This window comes from Plectropomus leopardus, chromosome 16, assembly GCF_008729295.1.
Source record: "Plectropomus leopardus isolate mb chromosome 16, YSFRI_Pleo_2.0, whole genome shotgun sequence".
In the NCBI taxonomy this organism is placed as follows: Eukaryota; Metazoa; Chordata; class Actinopteri; order Perciformes; family Serranidae; genus Plectropomus; species Plectropomus leopardus.
The window spans coordinates 9,422,106-9,440,218 of NC_056478.1; the positions used below are offsets into that span (position 1 = coordinate 9,422,106).

Sequence of the window (18,113 nt, forward strand, 5' to 3'; positions counted from 1 at the left end):
CAATCTCATACCGACACCAAAAGTGCTTGAGTCTTTTGTTAAAAACCTATGGTTACGTTAGCCATGTGATGATGTTAGCCCTGTCACTTAGTGTGACTCAGAGCTCACACTCCTGCAGCGGGAGTCTCATGATAAACACAAAGAGAAACACGCTGAAATTAGATTTCACATTTTTTTAATTGGCAAATTGCAAGGTTGTGCATATTTTACGGGTAATTGGCTGTATTCACAGTAATTGTTGCGATCGCATCATTCTGGAGGGACTGAAAAAAAATCCACCTCTTATGGGAAGCTTTTCATAAAGTTGTTAGACATTTCTAATAATAACATGAGCCTCTCAGTGGCAAAAGCAAGCACTAGTGTAAAAGTAAATTGATGGTAAGCACGTACCACAAGTGGTTACGTTGCAGCATTTTTGCGGCTGCTTGCTGCAGCTCTCTCTCATTACAGAAACGATTTTAAAAATTGTTGTCCCCATTAGTCACTTAAGACACAAAAACATAGGAAAATGGGTTCAGGTTGACAAATAAAAACATTACCCTTTAATGAACTTATACTGCTCAAATATAATAATTAATATGCATATTGTTACCTCTGTGACCAGTAAAGAGCCAGCAGGACATGAATAGAGAGATTTCCATATTTCCTGTCCTACCCTGGAGTGTCAAAGAGCTGATGGCTCTTTAAGTGGAGAATGGGGCGGGGACATATACCATGCGCTCTATGAACACACCCCTTCCACAGAGGCAGCTCCAGTGCTGCATTATTTGCTTTGGTGTGTGCATAGGCGTGCATCCCTAGTTGTGTGAGTGTGTGTGTGTGCATGTTACATTAAAGTGTGCCTGTCCTATGCTCTCTTGCCTCCACTCTGCCACTGCATCATTGGTCCACGTGCTGCTGTTGTCAGGGAAACCCTTTAACCGGTACCAGCTCAACTTCCATGTCTGGATTTGCACTGAATATTTTAACGGGCCGGACTGCCCTCTGTTACTCGTGAGGGCCAGAGAGAGAGAGTGTGTGTACTGTACAGTGAGTGCCTGTGTGATGTGATGCTTCTGACAACTTTACAGAATAGGCTCAGCAGGACAGATACGAGGAGGGGGCTGCAGTGACGGTAGTGACAGCAGCAGCAGCATCTCTTAAGGAGTGAGTGAGTCAAGAGAAGTGCAGTCTTTCCAGTTTTTCCGACCAAGCCACAGTCGTGGATTAAGTCTTCTTTTCTAAGCCAGACTACAAGAGCTCATCCTCAGACTCTGTCGCACTCTCCGTCTCTTTCACTCTCTGCCTGGCACTGCCATCACAGGCAGTATTTACATGGCACAGTGGGCAGCTCTGTTCGTCTCTCTCTCCCTCCTCATCCACCTGAACTTTATTCTTTAACCTTCTTTTACTGTCTCCTTTTTCTCTCATCTACCTCTTTTCATAATTTTATTTCTTCCATCTCTCCTGCTCTTTCTGCCATGTCCATCCCTTCCTCTCTTCCTCTTTCCTCTTTCTGCTGTCTCAGACACACGGCAGCAATGTGCAGGAATTAGCTGTTAGCACTAGCTGTTAGCAATCTACGTCTCCACTTAGTGGAAGGCTTTTAGGGGTGACCCCGTCTGCCACCGTCCTCTGGCGGCACACACCGACCTGCCCCCCACCCACCCACCACTGCAGGGTGGGATGGGCAGGGGCTGGGTGAGTTAGCCTGGGGCTCGAGGGTTAGCAACAGGGCAGGCGATGCCAGAGAGTAAAGGACGAGGACAAGAAAGAGATGGAGGTGGGTGCACACGGGGAAAGTGGAAGCTGAGGAAGGGAGGCAGCCGTTCAGCCATCCCAGCACTCTTCACCATCACTGAGGAAGAGGAAGGACAGAAGCGGAGAAATGCTCGCAAAAAGAAGAAAAAAGGTATGGAGGGAAAGTGATAGGGTTGTAAAGTGGAGAGTGCAATGAATTTGCATGCTCAATTACTTTTTGCAGTTTTAGCTTCATTTAAACTATTAAATTGTGTGCATGTGTGTGCTTTAATATCTGGGACAGAGTGGCAACCAGGGCAGAGAGATGTGTGACCAGTTTCTAGAGATTCACATGTGTAGACTGAAAAAAGATGTAAAATTAGATGGGATGTTAGTGATGAATACATGTGCCAACAGCTAGTAGGTGCATGTGTGTGTGTTTGTATTGTGTGAAAAGTCCTCTTAACCCATCAAGCTCAGCCATCTGGAGACAGGTGGCTGACAAGTCTGATGAGAAAGCACTCTGTGTGTGTGTGTGTGTGTGTGTGTGTGTGTGTGTGTGTGTGTGTGTGAAAACCAGCTGACGAGGCTCGATTGGGTCATCACAAGGGCAGCAGATGAGAGTGAAGGTGCAGTCCACTTTACACGTGTTTGTGGTTATAATGCATCAGTAAGCAGCTCGGTCAGTCAACAGAACAGCATATGTCCGCAGTCACAGCAGGTAGAAATGTGCAAACTTTAAGCCGATCTTCTCTTGCTTTTTTAATTTTATTCCATAACTTTAAAAACAATCTGAAAGCAAAAGACTTTCTGTTTAGTGTTTACAAGAGCCGCTGTTGTGTCGTGTTTCCACGGCCAGTTGATTTCACTGACCTGTTTCTGTCTGATTTGGGATTAGAGTCTGAAGAATTAGTAGTGAACTAGAGTAGAAAAAGCTGTGTGCATTGTAGTATTAAAGCAAGAACCCAATAGAGTTGATATAGAGAGATGATTGAGCTTTTAAGGGTCCTTTTGAGTGGTCTTTAAAGAGAAAAAGTAAAACTTTCAAGTAGTAATGTCAAGTCAGCTGTGGTTGGAGAGGTTTGCACTGGCACTGTTGAGATGCAATGGTGCAACTGTTTAGTTTAGCACCATTTTAAATGTATTTTATGTCCTTTCATCCACCTTTTTCTTTAAAAGGTAAAATGAGAATTGAGGGTGGCTTTGGTCTTTTACTCAGGGAGACAGGAGGTGCTCAATTATTAATGTGCCATCAAGATGATGTTTTTAAGATTTTCAACTTATTCACTTTACTTCAGTGATACAGTTTTACCCATCTCCAAGCAAACCTGACTCCATGCTGAAGTAGTTGTGTCTGCAACAGCTGTATGACATAAAAAGAACAAGACAACACACAAAGTGGGTCACATTTCAAAATAATTGCATTTATTGTAAGACATGATTCTTATACTCATGGTTTTGCCGTTTCTCGTGGGGCAGGCATGTACGGCTCACTTAAACCATGAATAATAGACGAGAACAGACTGAGAGAGGGAGGATGAAGGGATGACTATGAGCTCTTGTAGCAAGCATGATGTTAAGGTAACTGGAAACTGCAGAGTTGTTAGACACTTGTCTTTATTTTAGAATGAAAGTCCCAATGTAATACTGTTTTTTTTCCTGAGATGCCAAACATACAGTATGTCCTCTCAAATATTTTGTGTAAATTTTTTACGGAGTTTAACCTTAGCACTGTATTCGTGACAAATAAAAAGGTAGGCTGTCTTCATAACTCATCTACTTTAAAAAAATAATTGATGAACTTTTTAATATGCTTTTAAAAGCATTACTTGGCCATTAGCGTTTGGGCTGTTGAATTATGTCAGTAGAAGTTAAGATAAGCTGGTATGGAGCTTCCATTGACATTGGTTGAGGAAAGTGTTTTTTTTGTTATCGTTTTTTATTTTGAGCTTTTTTACGCATTCATATCCATATCCCATTTTTGGTTGTGTGATAGCATCAGAATGTGATGTTCCACGTGACCTAACACAAGTTGCTGCATGATGTTATTGCTACAAAGAAACCCCTTTGTCCGCCTGTGCCTTTTTGTGACTGAGCCAAATTGCTGGCTACATTCCTCTAAGGGTCCTGACACACCAAGCTGGTGGTCATGTTGCCTAAGTGTTTTGCGGTGTGTCCTGCACCATTGGAACTTGTTGGCTGCTGTTACCTGGAGTTGCCTTTTTTGGTCGATTCAGCACTGGCAGCTCAATTCAGCGCACGAGAAGAGGAATGGATGTGGGTAAAACAAACAAACGGTTAAAATTAAGGGGACATTAGATCAAACAGACTTGTTATATTAGGTAAAAAAAAATTTTTTAGCCGTTCTCAAGAAGAAGGGGTTAATAATTGTTTATTTTATTTCTTGCGAATGCACGGTAAATATCATTTGTTCTCTCAACTTCTGGTTGTATTGTTAATGTGCAACTGGCTAACTAGCATCTTGAACCCATCATGTCACTCTAGACAAATACAGATGACCCCTGCATGCTGGTATGGGGAGTTATTTCCTTGTACTCAGGCACAGAACGTACATGCTGTTAGGCCATTGGCTATAGTCTTCGCGGTGTGTTCAAGTGCAACTTTTTGGCCGAGACAAAGGTACCCTGAGGCGACACAACAGTTGACCACAAGTTATTTGATCTCAGTTTGGTGTGTTTGGGCCTCAACCCCCCCAACTGACATGGAAGCTAAGCAATGTACTGCTGCGGACAAGCTCCCAGGTTCTGTCAGGTAAAACACTGTTTTTATTAAAGGAGTCTTTATAGACTTTGAAGAGAGCAACATATCGGCTTCAGTTCCCCATGGGAAAGGTGAAAATATTAGTGAATATGGATGAGTAATTCATACAACCCCACTACAAAAAATCTGAAGAAATACTCTTAGTTATTATTATTATCAGCAGTTGGCGCTGTAACCTACCTCAGTGCTTTTTGCTGATGGTTGAGTGGGTGTTTACATTTGAAAAAATGGGAAAAGAACAGAAATTGACTCACACTTTAATCTCTGAATTTGTTGTCTCAGATTAGTTTAGATGCAAACTCTACATGTCAGCAAATGTCAATGGCGAGTTGCTAAACAAAGTTTCTGTTATTATTATTATTATTGCAATATTTTAAGAAACATCTTGTAGAAGAGATGGTAAAATTGAAATGCTGCATGACAGTAGTTTCTATTATTCATAACCCTTCCTGTCAGTGTGTTGTCAAAAGTAATGAGGAGTGACTCTAGACACCGACTACATCCTGTCATCTGTACCTGCCATCCGCAACTAACCCAGCAGCACCCTCTTCTCAGGCACTTGTTATCCAGGCCTGACTGCCTTGTCCGCGGTTTGAAAGGAGAACTCCCACCCCCTGCCCCCTTTGCCTCTCAGCTGGCTGGAGCTTAGCGTTTAGCTTAGCATTAGCAGCCGGCTAATCCTCTCAGGCTGCAGGGGAGGCAGGAGCCACACAGCGTGTTTGCTTGCTACCCACTGGCCTGGACAGCACAGCATTAATCGCTAACTCTGACCATTTAATCTGACTGGCAATGAATGCAGATAGGTTGGGGGTGGGTAGCGTCTACACACACACACACACACTTCAGCACTAGGGGAGGGAGGGGCAGATTAAACAGTCACACTCTCCCTATGTCTCACTCTCTGTCTCTGTTACACACACACATAGACACGCACGCACATGGACAAAAGGATGGGGGTTGGAGAGTCGCCACAAGCTGTCTCACAGTCAGCCGGCTCTCAACAACAGTGACACCGACCGAAGCTGACCCCTCTCTCTTTCTCCCGTCCTGCTTTCCCCCGTCACTCTGCAAAAAGTTGAGTTTTGGGAGGCCCCCTTTTTCAGTCATTTGGAATTTCTTTCTTTTTGCGTTTTCCTTTGTGCCCGTCACTGCACCATGGACTGTGGATGTGAGCTTATCTTCCACTGTATAGGATGTTTGCAGGAAGTAGGAACGTTGATTCTGGCCCTCCGATCTGACTAGTTGGAGTGGGACGCTAGCCAGGGGGTTCACTAGGTCCCATCCTGGCATTGTCACCCCTGGAATCATGCACCAAACTCCAGGTAAAGACTTCTGACTTGATCTCAGGGCTTCTTCATATTTCATTGATAACACAGGTTGAACAAGGTGAAGGGAATGAACACAAGTGTAATGCTGGTAATCATGTAAGGACAGGGAGTTTATCTGGTTTCCTTCCTCCAAATTTGCAGAAACCCAGTACTGTTGAACCTTGTGTTTTGTGGTGCCCTCTCTTCCTCCTGGTTGGTGAAATGTGGAGGAAGCAAAAGGTGGTCAGTGTCTTTGTAGGTGCACTGGGAGTTGGCACTATGATCCAAGTAAAAATGGTCTATGGTGTGTTTGCAAAGGCTGTTAAATGGCTGCGAGCGAGCAAATATACTTTTTGCAATTGGAGGTTGGTTTGTTTAATGACCCCAACAACAGATGGACGGCTGCGAGATTCAGCCGGAGCAAACAACTGCACCAGAAATAAATCCACCACATCACATGCAATGCTGTTAGTGTTGAACAAGTGTGTCAGTCTTTTAGGATTCAGTTTGACAGCCTTCACACAGTGCAGTGATAGAAGTGTAAAATGGTGCACTTGGTTTTGATCATAAATATGGTCATTTATACCTCTGCAAAACCATGATGTTAATGTGAAAACAGATGAATTCTAAGACTTCATTTTAAGTTAGGTTAGCAGTTCATTTGTGATGGGGTTGAAAATTGCATTCAAAGCATTTATCTTTTTGGCTGTGGCGATACAGCTATAAGGATAATGGAATACCTGAAGTAAAACCCTTATGCTGCCCTGATCTGCACACATTCGCAAACCCAAAGCTACAGGATGCCCTTTGACCTCAGCTGGATGACCCCAGTTCATGGCTCTACAATGGCTGGCCAAACTATACAAAGCCACATCCTTAACTTCAGTCAAAGTGAGACTGCAGCTGCATCAGGCCTTGTTTTTTTCAGCCTCGCTCAGTACAGTGTGTGCACAGAAAGCTGGACTGGCTAAATGAGATGTCAGAAGACAAAAATTGAATATGGATATTGACTGGTTTCGGCAGAGAGATGTAGACAACTGAATTTAATGTTTAGTGCACTCTCATTAGGTCATGATAATTACATTAGTCACTTAACGTACGTATGTTGGACATGACCTTGATCATTTTGCAGACCTCGATACTGCCCGTTGTGTTTACATGCGTCTCGACATGTGTCTAGTAATCAGCTCAGACAAGTTCAGGTCCTTCTGTAAGTTATTCCAAGAACTGAGAGTTTAGCCATAAGAATTATAAGTTTATTGCACTTTGAAACGGTGTGCTTCCAATATTATGCCTAAATATTGACACTATATGAATTGCATAAAATGGTCTCCAAATGACAGAAATATCATTTATCGCAATTATTTCTGGGACAAAATATAGTCCAACAAAAGTAACTATTGTGACAGGCCTAAAACTCGTGTTTTTGTAATGTGGAATGTGTTCATGCATATATTCACAGGGCTAGTGCTGTATCATACACATGCAAACTAACACACCTATGACGTGGCACATTCGACATCCATTAACTGCTTCATCACAGAACATAGTGTGTATTTTATTGCAAATACGTTGATAAGGGAAACCTGGCTGTTATTCAAATGCACTATATATTTTAATACTTATACCTGTTTTTATAGGCTATTTCTCTGTGTTAGTCATTCATACTGATGTCTCATATTACTTCTTCCTGCTGCAGAGATCCTTATTATCAACAAGAGTCATTTAAATGCTAGTTTCTGTTGGAGTGGTGAAATAGATTGTTTGATCAATCATAAATTATTTCAATGCTAGATGCATGCTGCTGCTCAAAGAATAGTGGTATTTTGTATATCAGACCATTTATTTGTCTCCGTCCCTCTTGTTCTCTTTGTGTCTTTGTGTTTCCTGTCCAGACTTTGAAAAGAAGCAAATTGTTTCTGTTTTATATGGTTCAGAGAGCTCCCAGCTCTTCATAGTGAAGTGCTCTAATCCAAGCTGTCAAATTGAGGAAAGTGGTTCTGCCCTCAGCCTGTCACCACAGGCTTGTTATTGTGTAGCGCCCCACTCAGCTTGTCTGAAGGTCCACTTCATCAGTCACTAGAGGTTAACTTCCACAGATGGAAAGAGCTTGTTATTTTTAACCTGAGAGTGTTTTTCTGATGCAAAGCCATTCACAAATATCCAGTGTAGTATTTGACTTCAGCACGCCATGCTCCTCTGTCAGTGAGCTAATCTTTTGCTTCAGGAAAATAACTTGAGGGGAAGGAATACATTGACTAAATGTTATTGTTACCTGGCCCAGCCTTTTCTGTCATACAATAGACATTATAAAACCAGTTCCAAGCCAGTGCACCTGAGGCAAGGAAGACCTGTTAATACTTGTGTACACACCTCTGTGGATGTCCCATAGACTGCGTAATGCAATACCTCTGCAGCTATGACCTCATGTCTTTGTCCAGCGTGTCCTTTTATGAATTACCTCAAAATATCTCAGTGAGTTTGGGTGGGGACGGTTTGGCAGTTTAGATTCATAAAAGTTTATGCAACATCCCACATCCCAAATAAAGTGTAAAAATGGAAGTCTTTTTTTTGTTGGCTGCAGAGGCACAAACGCCCAAGACACTCAGCTATTTTGAAAGCTATCACTCTCTGAACTAGGCATTACCAGTGAGCTTCAAAGGCTCTTGCTACACTGACCAGTATGTTCAAATTGCCATTGTCACCCTATTAAATAGCTGTTGGCAAAACATTATGCATCTTTACTTTTCAACAACACTGTGGTGAACATGTTAAGGCACAAATATATCTTGCTTATGGTTAGGAAAATATTGTGTTTTGGCTTAAAACACCCAGGTTTGGAGGCACAAAGGCAGCTGTAAATGCAGTGGCAGGTCGCTAAAAAACCTCCAGGGGTTAAGGGACAGAAACAGAGCTGAAGACATAGTGACAGGTCACCAGAAAACACCCGCATTGAAGGGCAGACATTCAGCAACTGGTCTCCAAAAAACACCCATTTTGAGGAGCAGAAACACAGCTGCAAACGCAGTGACAGGTTGATAAAAAAAACAACCATGTTGGATGGACAGAAACGCAGTGACAGGTCACCAGAAAACGCCCACACTGGGGGGCAGAAACTCAGTGGCTGGTCTTGGAAAACACCCATGTTTTCGCGACAGAAACCCCACTGGAAATGCAGCGACGGGTGGCTAGAAAACACCCACATTGGGGGTAGAAACGTTGCTGGAAAAGCAATGATAGATGGCTAAAAAACGCCCACAATTAGGGCAAAGTGACAGGTTGCCAAAACACACCCATGTTGGGGGATAGAAACACAAAAAAACACCTCCCTGTGTCACTAATGAACAACCACTGTTGTTTGTTGGTATTGAAAATTGGTCTGCAGCTTGGCACCTGTCTCACCTCGACATCGCACCATCCACCACCCCCTCCACCTACCAAAGACTCAGTTAGCTTATACACATGTAGCAAATCAATTTTAAAAATCAGAATGTTTATTCATTAGCTGGTATCTATTCTAGATATTATTATGTATGCGGCACATTAAGCATACAGTTTTAATAGATATGGTTCACATTATAACACATGTTGTTCAGTGCAGTGGTTCTCAGCCCTGTGGCATGTTAGTGTCATAGTTGCTGCATTATTATCTTAATGGCATAAATATCACACAGACATCTGACCATACCAAACTCAGCTAAGGGAGAAAGTCAGTTTTAGCACCAAGATATGCATTAAAGGATGTGCAGTTAAAGTTTTGACTGTTACATTTAAATCCAAATTTCGAAGTCAATTTTAAAATGATTTGCCAACTAGTTTGATTATCAATTAAGGAAAGAAAAGTGAAAATTCTCTGATTCCAGCTTCTTAAATGTGTAAACTGAATAATTTGGTGTTGTGGACAAAATAACACAACTGAGGGTTTCTTTGTGAGCTTTGGGAAACACAGGTCTACCTTTTCTGCCATTCTCTGAAATTTTAGGGACCAAACAACTATTTGAGTAATCAAAAAAAATAATTGACAATGAAAATAATCTTTAGTTGCAGCTCTGTCCAAAGTGCACTTAAGCTCGTTCATCAAGGTGTAAGCAATTCTGCTTCTTGTAGTGAATATGAAACTTGTACTTTGCTCTTCTCTTCAACCAGCATCATTAATTACCCCACTGAGTCAACAGAAGAAGATAAGAAACCATGTGGAGAAGAGTTAGAGAGGGAAATGTAGGATAAAGTGTGCAGCTTGTATTATTTCAGGTACAGTCCTTGTGTTAGCGTCTGTCTGGGTCAGGGCGGCTGAATTAGTTCAATCTCCGACTTTCTGGGCCAGATTGGTCTCTGTGGACTGTCTCTGTCTTCACACACAAAAGAGGTGTTGGAACAGTTATTTTGTACTCGCACAGTATCTCTGCATAAAGCGTCCAATTCTCTCTGTTTACTCTACTGTTTGTCTTTGGATCCTCTACTAATTAATGCAACTTTTTTATCTCGAATCACAAATGTATGCGAGTGTTGTCATTCGGGACAGGCTCATCTGTTTAGCTTGATGTTTTAAGCTTGGTGTTCGTGTCCAGGAGGCTGGGGTAAAAGTGCTGAGTCACCCTGAGCTTGATAGTGCCATTAATCAATAGCCTGGCTCTGAGCAGAGGGGAAACACTGCAACACACTGGGAACATCTGAGAACACAAGGAGCACAATAAATACTGTTTTACCCGATTTTGTTTCCTGTCAGGCTGCACTGCAGAGGCTCGGCTGTAAATCCCACCAAAACTAGAGAGTGCAGCAGAGGTAGAACACGACTGTCAGGTTGAAGGTGGTTTGTGTTTGAATGGGTGCCCCCTCTTAAATCAATCTTTGCATACTATTCTCAATCTTGCTTGTTTTTATACATACAACACATAGCTATTCTGTTTGTAGAACCTACAACGCTGTGTGTCTGATCAAGTGACTCAGTATCAGTTACTCCTGGGACCTCACAGAGCTGTCACAAAAATTAGTATCTTAACGTCTTATGACTTGGGACATCGCATTGCAAATGGATGTTTTTATGTGTGTTCATATTGAGAGAGAAAAAGGGTGATGGCCAAAATAAGAGGTTGATACACCGACATGTTTACATGCACGAAATATTCAGGTTTTTGCTGTTATTCCAAAAAACACAGCACCCCTGCTAAGCTGTTTATGAGGCTAATGAAAATAATACGAATAATTCAAGAACACTGTAAGGGGATTTCAAATTCAAATTTGGCACAAATGTTCACTTGAACTTAACATTGGATTGATTAGATTTTGGTGGTCAAAGGTCACTGTGACATTTGATCTGTCCATTCTTGTGAGTGTGATGTCTCAAGAAGGACTTAAGGAAATTTCCTCAAATTTGGCACAAACATCAAGAATGAACTGATTATAATTTGGTGGTCATAAGTCAAAGTCACTGTGACCTCAAAAATTCAAACAAAGGTCTAATAGGATTAAATAATGAAGTGATGAAATTCTACATCCAAAACTGTGACATCATAATCTTCTGCAAGAACACTTTTCTGGACATTATTCAACGTCATAACTCAGCAACAGAAGGGAATGCATTTGATCAGATCCTGAATGGGTGTCCACCTTGAAACTGTGCTGATTGTATAGATCTTCTGTGCTGCTGCGGAGGAATATTTGTGTGCAACTTGACTGGTTTGCAGAGGCATACAACCACAAGACAGTGACTGTAATGTGCTTTTTCTGTTACATCCCTCATTTGGATGGCAGAGTTAGCAGAGCTAATGAAAACTTGCTACATGACATCCAATAAAAGAAAAGTTCCCAAAAAACAAGCAAGGAAAGACACTGACCTCCCCAAACATCCAAAAATGCAGCTTTAATACCTGTGTTTTCAGTCCATCATGCAACCTAAATCTGGTGACAGTTGTGAGGAGGCTAGCAGCTCTAATGCTGATACAGCTGCATCCCCAAACAAGCACTGAAAGACGGATTCTTGTCCATCTTGGCTGAGAGGAAATACTCCCCTAGTTAACCTAGGGGAAGGACTTTTACTCAGTTTTAAAACTTTTATTGTGGATGATTCTGGAGCTTTTTTTTTGCATGAGAAGTCAGAACTTTTTGAGTGATGGATCTTACAATGTACGCTTCTCTCTGTCGCTCTCTCTGTTGATTTATTACTCTCTGGGTGTTTTTGTTATTAACATACTTGTCTGATTTGTCTGTCTTTCCAGCGTCTTATTCCCAGTATAAATCGGAGGATGGCAGAGCGTCTTCAGCCACCCGCCCCAGCTCCTCAGGCTCCGGGCAGACCTACACTCCCACCTTGACCCCCACTCCCACTCCGTCACGCACCACCACCAGCAACAGCCCCAGTAACAATGCTGCCACCAAAACAGGTACAAGGAAAGACTTCTCTCGTGTTAGACAATTACATGAGACATTATGAAGGATTGTTTTTCATGAGTACTTCAACCCAGTAGTTTACTCTGATGTTTAACAGTTGTTTGTGTTGCAGACTCGTTGCTCTTCAACAAGATCGACGAGAGACAGAGGTTAGCCCGTGAGCGCCGGGGGGAGCGTGAGAAACAGAATGGTGTGTATTCTTTAACTGTGTGTTTGTGTGTAGGTTGCTTTAAACACACTTTCTTTTATGCCCTTACCAACATATCATGACTGAACTCGGTCGGTAGCTTTGGTGAAGTGCCCGTTTCTCTGGTCGTTATATAAAGTCCAGGCTGAAGCCAGGCACCCCCTGTTGCCATGGCACCAATGTTACATAATGGGTCAGGCCAGGGGACGGGGTTTAAGAGAGGCTGGTGTTTTGAATGTGTGTTTTAGTTTGAGTGTGTGAGTGACATGCAGCAACAGATGGGTTTAAGAAAGTCATCGCCCGTGTATGTTTTTATCGGTGAATTGTGTTTGTGTTCGTTGTATAGTGGTCATACCTCAGCTGAGGGGCAGAGGGATTTGCTTTGTGTTGAGAGCTAAAGCCTCGTCACATGATCCACAGCTGACCCATCATCACACTGCTGCTATAAGCCCGTGTGTGTGCATGTGTGTTTGTAAACGTTTCATTTCTTTCTTTTTGCATGTGAACATGTGAACACACTAATGCATCAAACATTATTAACTGTGTGTGCGCACTACGGCTCAGCTCTGAAGGAGGCCCAGTGGCAGGCACGTGAGGAGCGAGCCAAGCTGCACTATGAGAAGCAGCTGGAGGAGAGGAGGAGGAAGCTGGAGGAGCAGAGGATAAAGGAGGACAAGAGACGAGCTGCCGTGGAGGAGAAACGACGGCAGAAACTGGAGGAAGACAAGGTGTGACACACCTTTACATTATGATCTTTTCACTCTTTCTTTCACATATTCAACACTTGTACATAAACACCGTCACTCCAACATCATTCTCATCCTCATGAACAGGCTAATAAATATTAGTCCTTAGTGAACCATTTACAGCTCCATGACCTCTCACTCTTAAGTGAGTTGGAGTTTGAACTTTACTGCTAGCTCCTATCTCCTAACTTGTACTTATTTTCAGTTTTTACACACACACAAGCTGAGACCCTCTGACAGTCAAACAAATACCACCCAAAACATACAATACTGTTTCACTGCTGCTTTCTGGATTGAAAACAAAATATCCTTCGAATAAGCCACCAGGGTACAAAAACTGTGTAAACCAAAACCTAGGTAAAACTGAAGAATCTTAAGGGAAAAAATAAGTCAAAATCTGCAAATTTTTTATTGTATTTTATTTAGTCTGACATTTTTTGGAGTCATCATCAGCTTATGGCCAGAGATATACTTGCTTTTAGCCATACATTTGCACCATAGACTGTATAAAAAGATGAACGTCTCCATTTACTCCCACTTTACAAAAAATGAAATATCCATGTACAGCTGCTGCCATCTTAATGGCATCCAGGGGATGTCATTTGGAGCAAGAGTCTGTGAAGTAGCAATCTTATGCGTCCGACCAATAGTGATCAGCGCTGTTGCACGCGAGCACATCGATTGCTTACACAGCTGTCAATAATGTCATCAAATCAACTTTTTAGAGCATCAAGTAACCAGTCAAAATGAACACTTGAACAAATAGAAGCATGATGAGAAGTTCCTTAAATGACAAACACCATCTTTGGATGGAGTTTATGACCTGTACTGCAGCCAGCCACCAGGGGGCAACAGGGATGTTTTGGCTTCACTTTTAAGGGGGGCTGTCATGTGATCTATTTTGATATACAGTCTGTGTTTGGCACAAGCAACCAGACTTCGTGAACATAATTGTTTACATACTTGCCTATGTACAACCCATGTTACTGGAGGATTCCACCAGAGGGCACACAAGAGAACTCAGACTGTCCAGAACCTTCAGGTGTGCATGACAAACAAAACAATAAACTCAAATAGGTTATTACATTGTTAGCTCTGAGATCATGGCAGAAAAAGTGACAATTGTGCCATCACCAATGATATGCCAAAAAGCCCTTAATCAAGCGCGTCCTGACTACGGCGAGTTTGCATGTTGCACTGCCCCTACTGTTCATGTGCATATTGTATCTTGTACATGCTTAACAATAATTTCTGAAAATGTACGCAATAAGCGTTCCAAACGGATGCAGGAGGACATGCAAGGCATCATGCACACAACGTTTAGTTATATATGTAATGTTCCATTAAAGGAGTTGCAGTTTTGCTGTTCAGTAGTTTGTGGATCACTTGACAGTGAGTTCAGGCTCTAATTAGGTAATTGATTTATTGGTCATGGGGACACTGATGAGTCAGAGACACACAACATGACTGTGAGGCAGCGCATGCTGATGACTTTGCAACAGCATCACATGTTCCCAGGGGGAAAAAAATATAATATATACGGTCATAATATTTAGAGCAATTCAGTGGCATCTAGTGGATTGCATATTGCAACCAGCTGAAACTTCTCCCAGTTCTCCTTCAGTTTTCATTGGTCAGGAGGTTTTTAACATGAGCTGAATTATCCACAGAGTTCTTTTCTTCTCGAAAACAAATGAAACAAGTGATTCAAACTGAATAAAGCAGTTTCACAGTGAATAATATCTGTGTTTTTCCGAAATTCTCATCGTGGAGGGGCTGCTAACTACAGTGGCTGACATAAAAACAGAAAGGGCCCTATCTTGAGCCACTGTTTGGTTTGTTCATTCTAGGCTGCTGCCAAAACATGGCAACACAACCTGGTAGATAAGGACCTACTCCCTTTGTAGATGTAAACGTCTCACTCTAAAGTAACGAAAACACGATTCTTATTTTCAGGTGATTATACCTTAACATACTTATTATATTCTATTCCATTTCTGCCAAAATATCCCCCTAAATCTGACAAACTGTACCTAAAAAATTTTCATATGTTGTCATGTATAAAAAGACCCCAAATGAACAATCTAAGTGGATTTTTACTGTAAGAGAATTATTTAAGTATTTGTACAGGAATAATTCTGTCCCAAACTTTCTGATCACTGTAAGAGGTTTCTACCGTACAGGAGAAAGTATCTTCTCTTCCAGGATGCAAGAAATTTTCAGGAAATAAGTTTGAGTTAAATGGAGTGGTTTTACTTTCATTTTGAGCCTGCTGCGTAATCACAATTTAGATTTTGTCTGCCAGGTATTTGTATAACTCAGCTGGAGCTCAAAACACACTTCAAGGCCGTTAATAAAAACAAACTCTACAGATGTCAATTAAGAGCTTATTGTTACAGTCTTCTTCCTGTATTTGCATATTGGGGCGTTGTTGTTTTTTAATACTGACTACGTATTATTGTCTTTGTGACTGAAGGCTCGTCATGAGGCAGTGATGCGTCGGACGTTAGAGAGGAGCCAGAGAGCCAGACAGAAGCCCAACCGGTGGTCTTGGGGAGGCGCGCTGCACACAAACACTCCCAGCACGCCAGCCGGTATGCTCACACACCCACACACCTGCAGAAACTATCAGTGCTTTTGATATCTCATCTCCCAGATGTCTGACTGCATGTCTCTTGTGTAAATTTATCTGCCTGCCTCTGCGTGTCAGTATTGTTCTGCCATGTTTATATTTGAACTTTGCAGATCCCCTGCTCTCTGTTGTTACTGCTGACTCACACCCTGCTCTGCCCCTTCCTCCCTCCCTCCCTCTCCTTTACTCTCAACCTCTCTCTGACTCACTTTCTCTCCCTCTCACACCCTCGGATCTCCCTCTGTCTCCTCTCCGCTCTTTGTTTCTCTGCCATTGTCCTCTCCCCTCCTGGTCCAGGTTTTGTCGAGTCGGCTTTCCTCTATCCACTCGACCTTGCTGGACTGGAGCACATGCAGGGTGCTTTCAGTCTCTACCGCAGATACGGAATGACGTCCCAATGTGAATATTATAGCAGCCAGTGTTAGACCGCTGGCTCTAGAACTGTAACTGTACAGCTCCGTTATAGCACTGGCATTAGTGTAAACGTAGGCCAATGTGAATGGCACGATTAGTGTTTGTTTTATTTGCATGTAGAAGTCCAGTTTGTAACTCCAATTTACAAACCCAGTTCCAAAAAAGTTGGGACGCTGTATAAAACGTAAAGAAAAACAGAATGCAATGATTTGCAAATGCTTTTAAAACCTTTATTCTAATCAATACAAAGACAAGATGTTAAATGCTCGAATTGATTTCCAGTTTATGTCTGCGGCATTTCCAGATGTTTTTGATATTTGGCTTTCACTTTGCATGGTAGATTCTCAAGTTGCATTTGTAGATGTAGCACCCGTTAACCGATAATGTTTTGCCAAAGTTTTTTCAAGCCCGTGTAGAAATACACTTTATACAGTCATGTCAGTTTTTAATGCAGTGCTGCCTAAAGGAATCAAAGGTTACCATTCATTACTGGTATTCAGCTTTGCCCCTTATGTGCAGAGATTTATCTGGATTCATGGTAAAAATCTCTAAATTTCTTTCAATTGTGCACTGAGAAACTCACACAGTTTGTCAGAAAGTGACCATCATTGCTTGTGAACAACTGAGCCTTTCAAGAAATTAATAAAACGATCACCTGTTAGCAATTAACCTGTTTACCGTTTACCCGTGAAATGTTCCAAACAGGTGTTTTTTTAACATTCCACAACATTCTCAGTCTTTTTTTTGCCCCGTCCCAACTTTTTTGGTATGTGATGCAAGCATCAATATTTTACTCTAAATTCATCAGTCTTAACAATAAATATCTTGTCTCTGTACTGTATTTAATTGAATATAGGTTAAAAAAAAAAAAAAAGATTGGCAAATCATAGAATTTTAGCTTTGTTCACGTTTTACACAGCGTCCCAACTTTTTCAGAAGTGGGGTTGTATATTCCAAGACAGGATCATTTATCCAAACCATTTTAGCCCCATTTTTAGATTACATAAGACCCATTTAGCACTAATTCATTTTCTAATATTTTTGTCCCCTTTAGCAACATGTTGGTAGTTTTTTCATATCTAACCCGATTTAACCAAAATAGATTAGAGTAACCCTTCAAAGAGAGATTACTGGCTCCGGCTCTCTCTCTCTTTTCCCCGTTCCACCTGTTCAATGAAACGTCCATTCACTTTTGTTATGTTTCTTGTTTGTTTTAGATGCTGACAGGCGGTCAGTATCCACAATGAATTTATCCAAACACGCAGATCCTGTTATTACCAAGCGCCTCTCCTACTCCTCCGCCACACTCCTACACTCACCAGACCGAGGTAATGGACATCAACCTGAACACACAAACATTTGTCATTACAGTATCCACTGCATTTGGCTGTAAATTATGTCATTTGTGTTTGTTGTGATTCTTGTGAGAGGTTTCATTGTTTTTTTTTGTTTGTTTGTTTGATTTCAAAGTGAGATTTGGGGCTACGGTGACACTGATAAGGACAAAAAACAGAATTTCTCATTTTAAAAAATACTTCGATATTTTGGGAAATGCTTTTATTCACTTTCTTGCCAAGAATTAGATGAAAGAATCAGAACCACGTCCATTTTTGTATGGTCAAGGTACATCCAGCAGACCAGCGTTTACCTAAACGGACAGTTCACCCCAAAATCCAAGGTATTTATTTTTCCTCTTACCTGTAGTGCTGTTTATGAGTCTAGATTGTTTTGTAGTGTTGGAAATATCGGCCATAGAGATTTCTGCCTTCTCTCCAGCAAAATGGACTGGTGGCACTCTGCTTTTTTTGCTCAAAGCACCAAAAAAGTACATTTGAAAAACAGTGTCTCTTTCCAAAAATCATGACCTTATTACTCAAGATAATCTACAGACCTTGTTGTAAGCAGTTTCACAGAGGAACTATTTTTTTTGCCAAACTACA

At 41.7% G+C, this 18,113-nt stretch overlaps 1 protein-coding gene across 1 annotated transcript in view; it reads left to right on the forward strand.

Annotated features, from left to right (window-relative positions):
* Positions 1-18,113, forward strand: part of map7b (microtubule-associated protein 7b) — a 36,164-nt gene that overhangs the window by 5,305 nt on the left and 12,746 nt on the right. Inside the window, exons 2-6 of the mRNA XM_042503616.1 lie at positions 12,023-12,187; positions 12,307-12,384; positions 12,946-13,109; positions 15,604-15,721; positions 17,391-17,501. Coding sequence (XP_042359550.1) covers positions 12,023-12,187; positions 12,307-12,384; positions 12,946-13,109; positions 15,604-15,721; positions 17,391-17,501 — 636 coding nt within the window. The remainder of the gene's footprint in view (positions 1-12,022; positions 12,188-12,306; positions 12,385-12,945; positions 13,110-15,603; positions 15,722-17,390; positions 17,502-18,113) is intronic.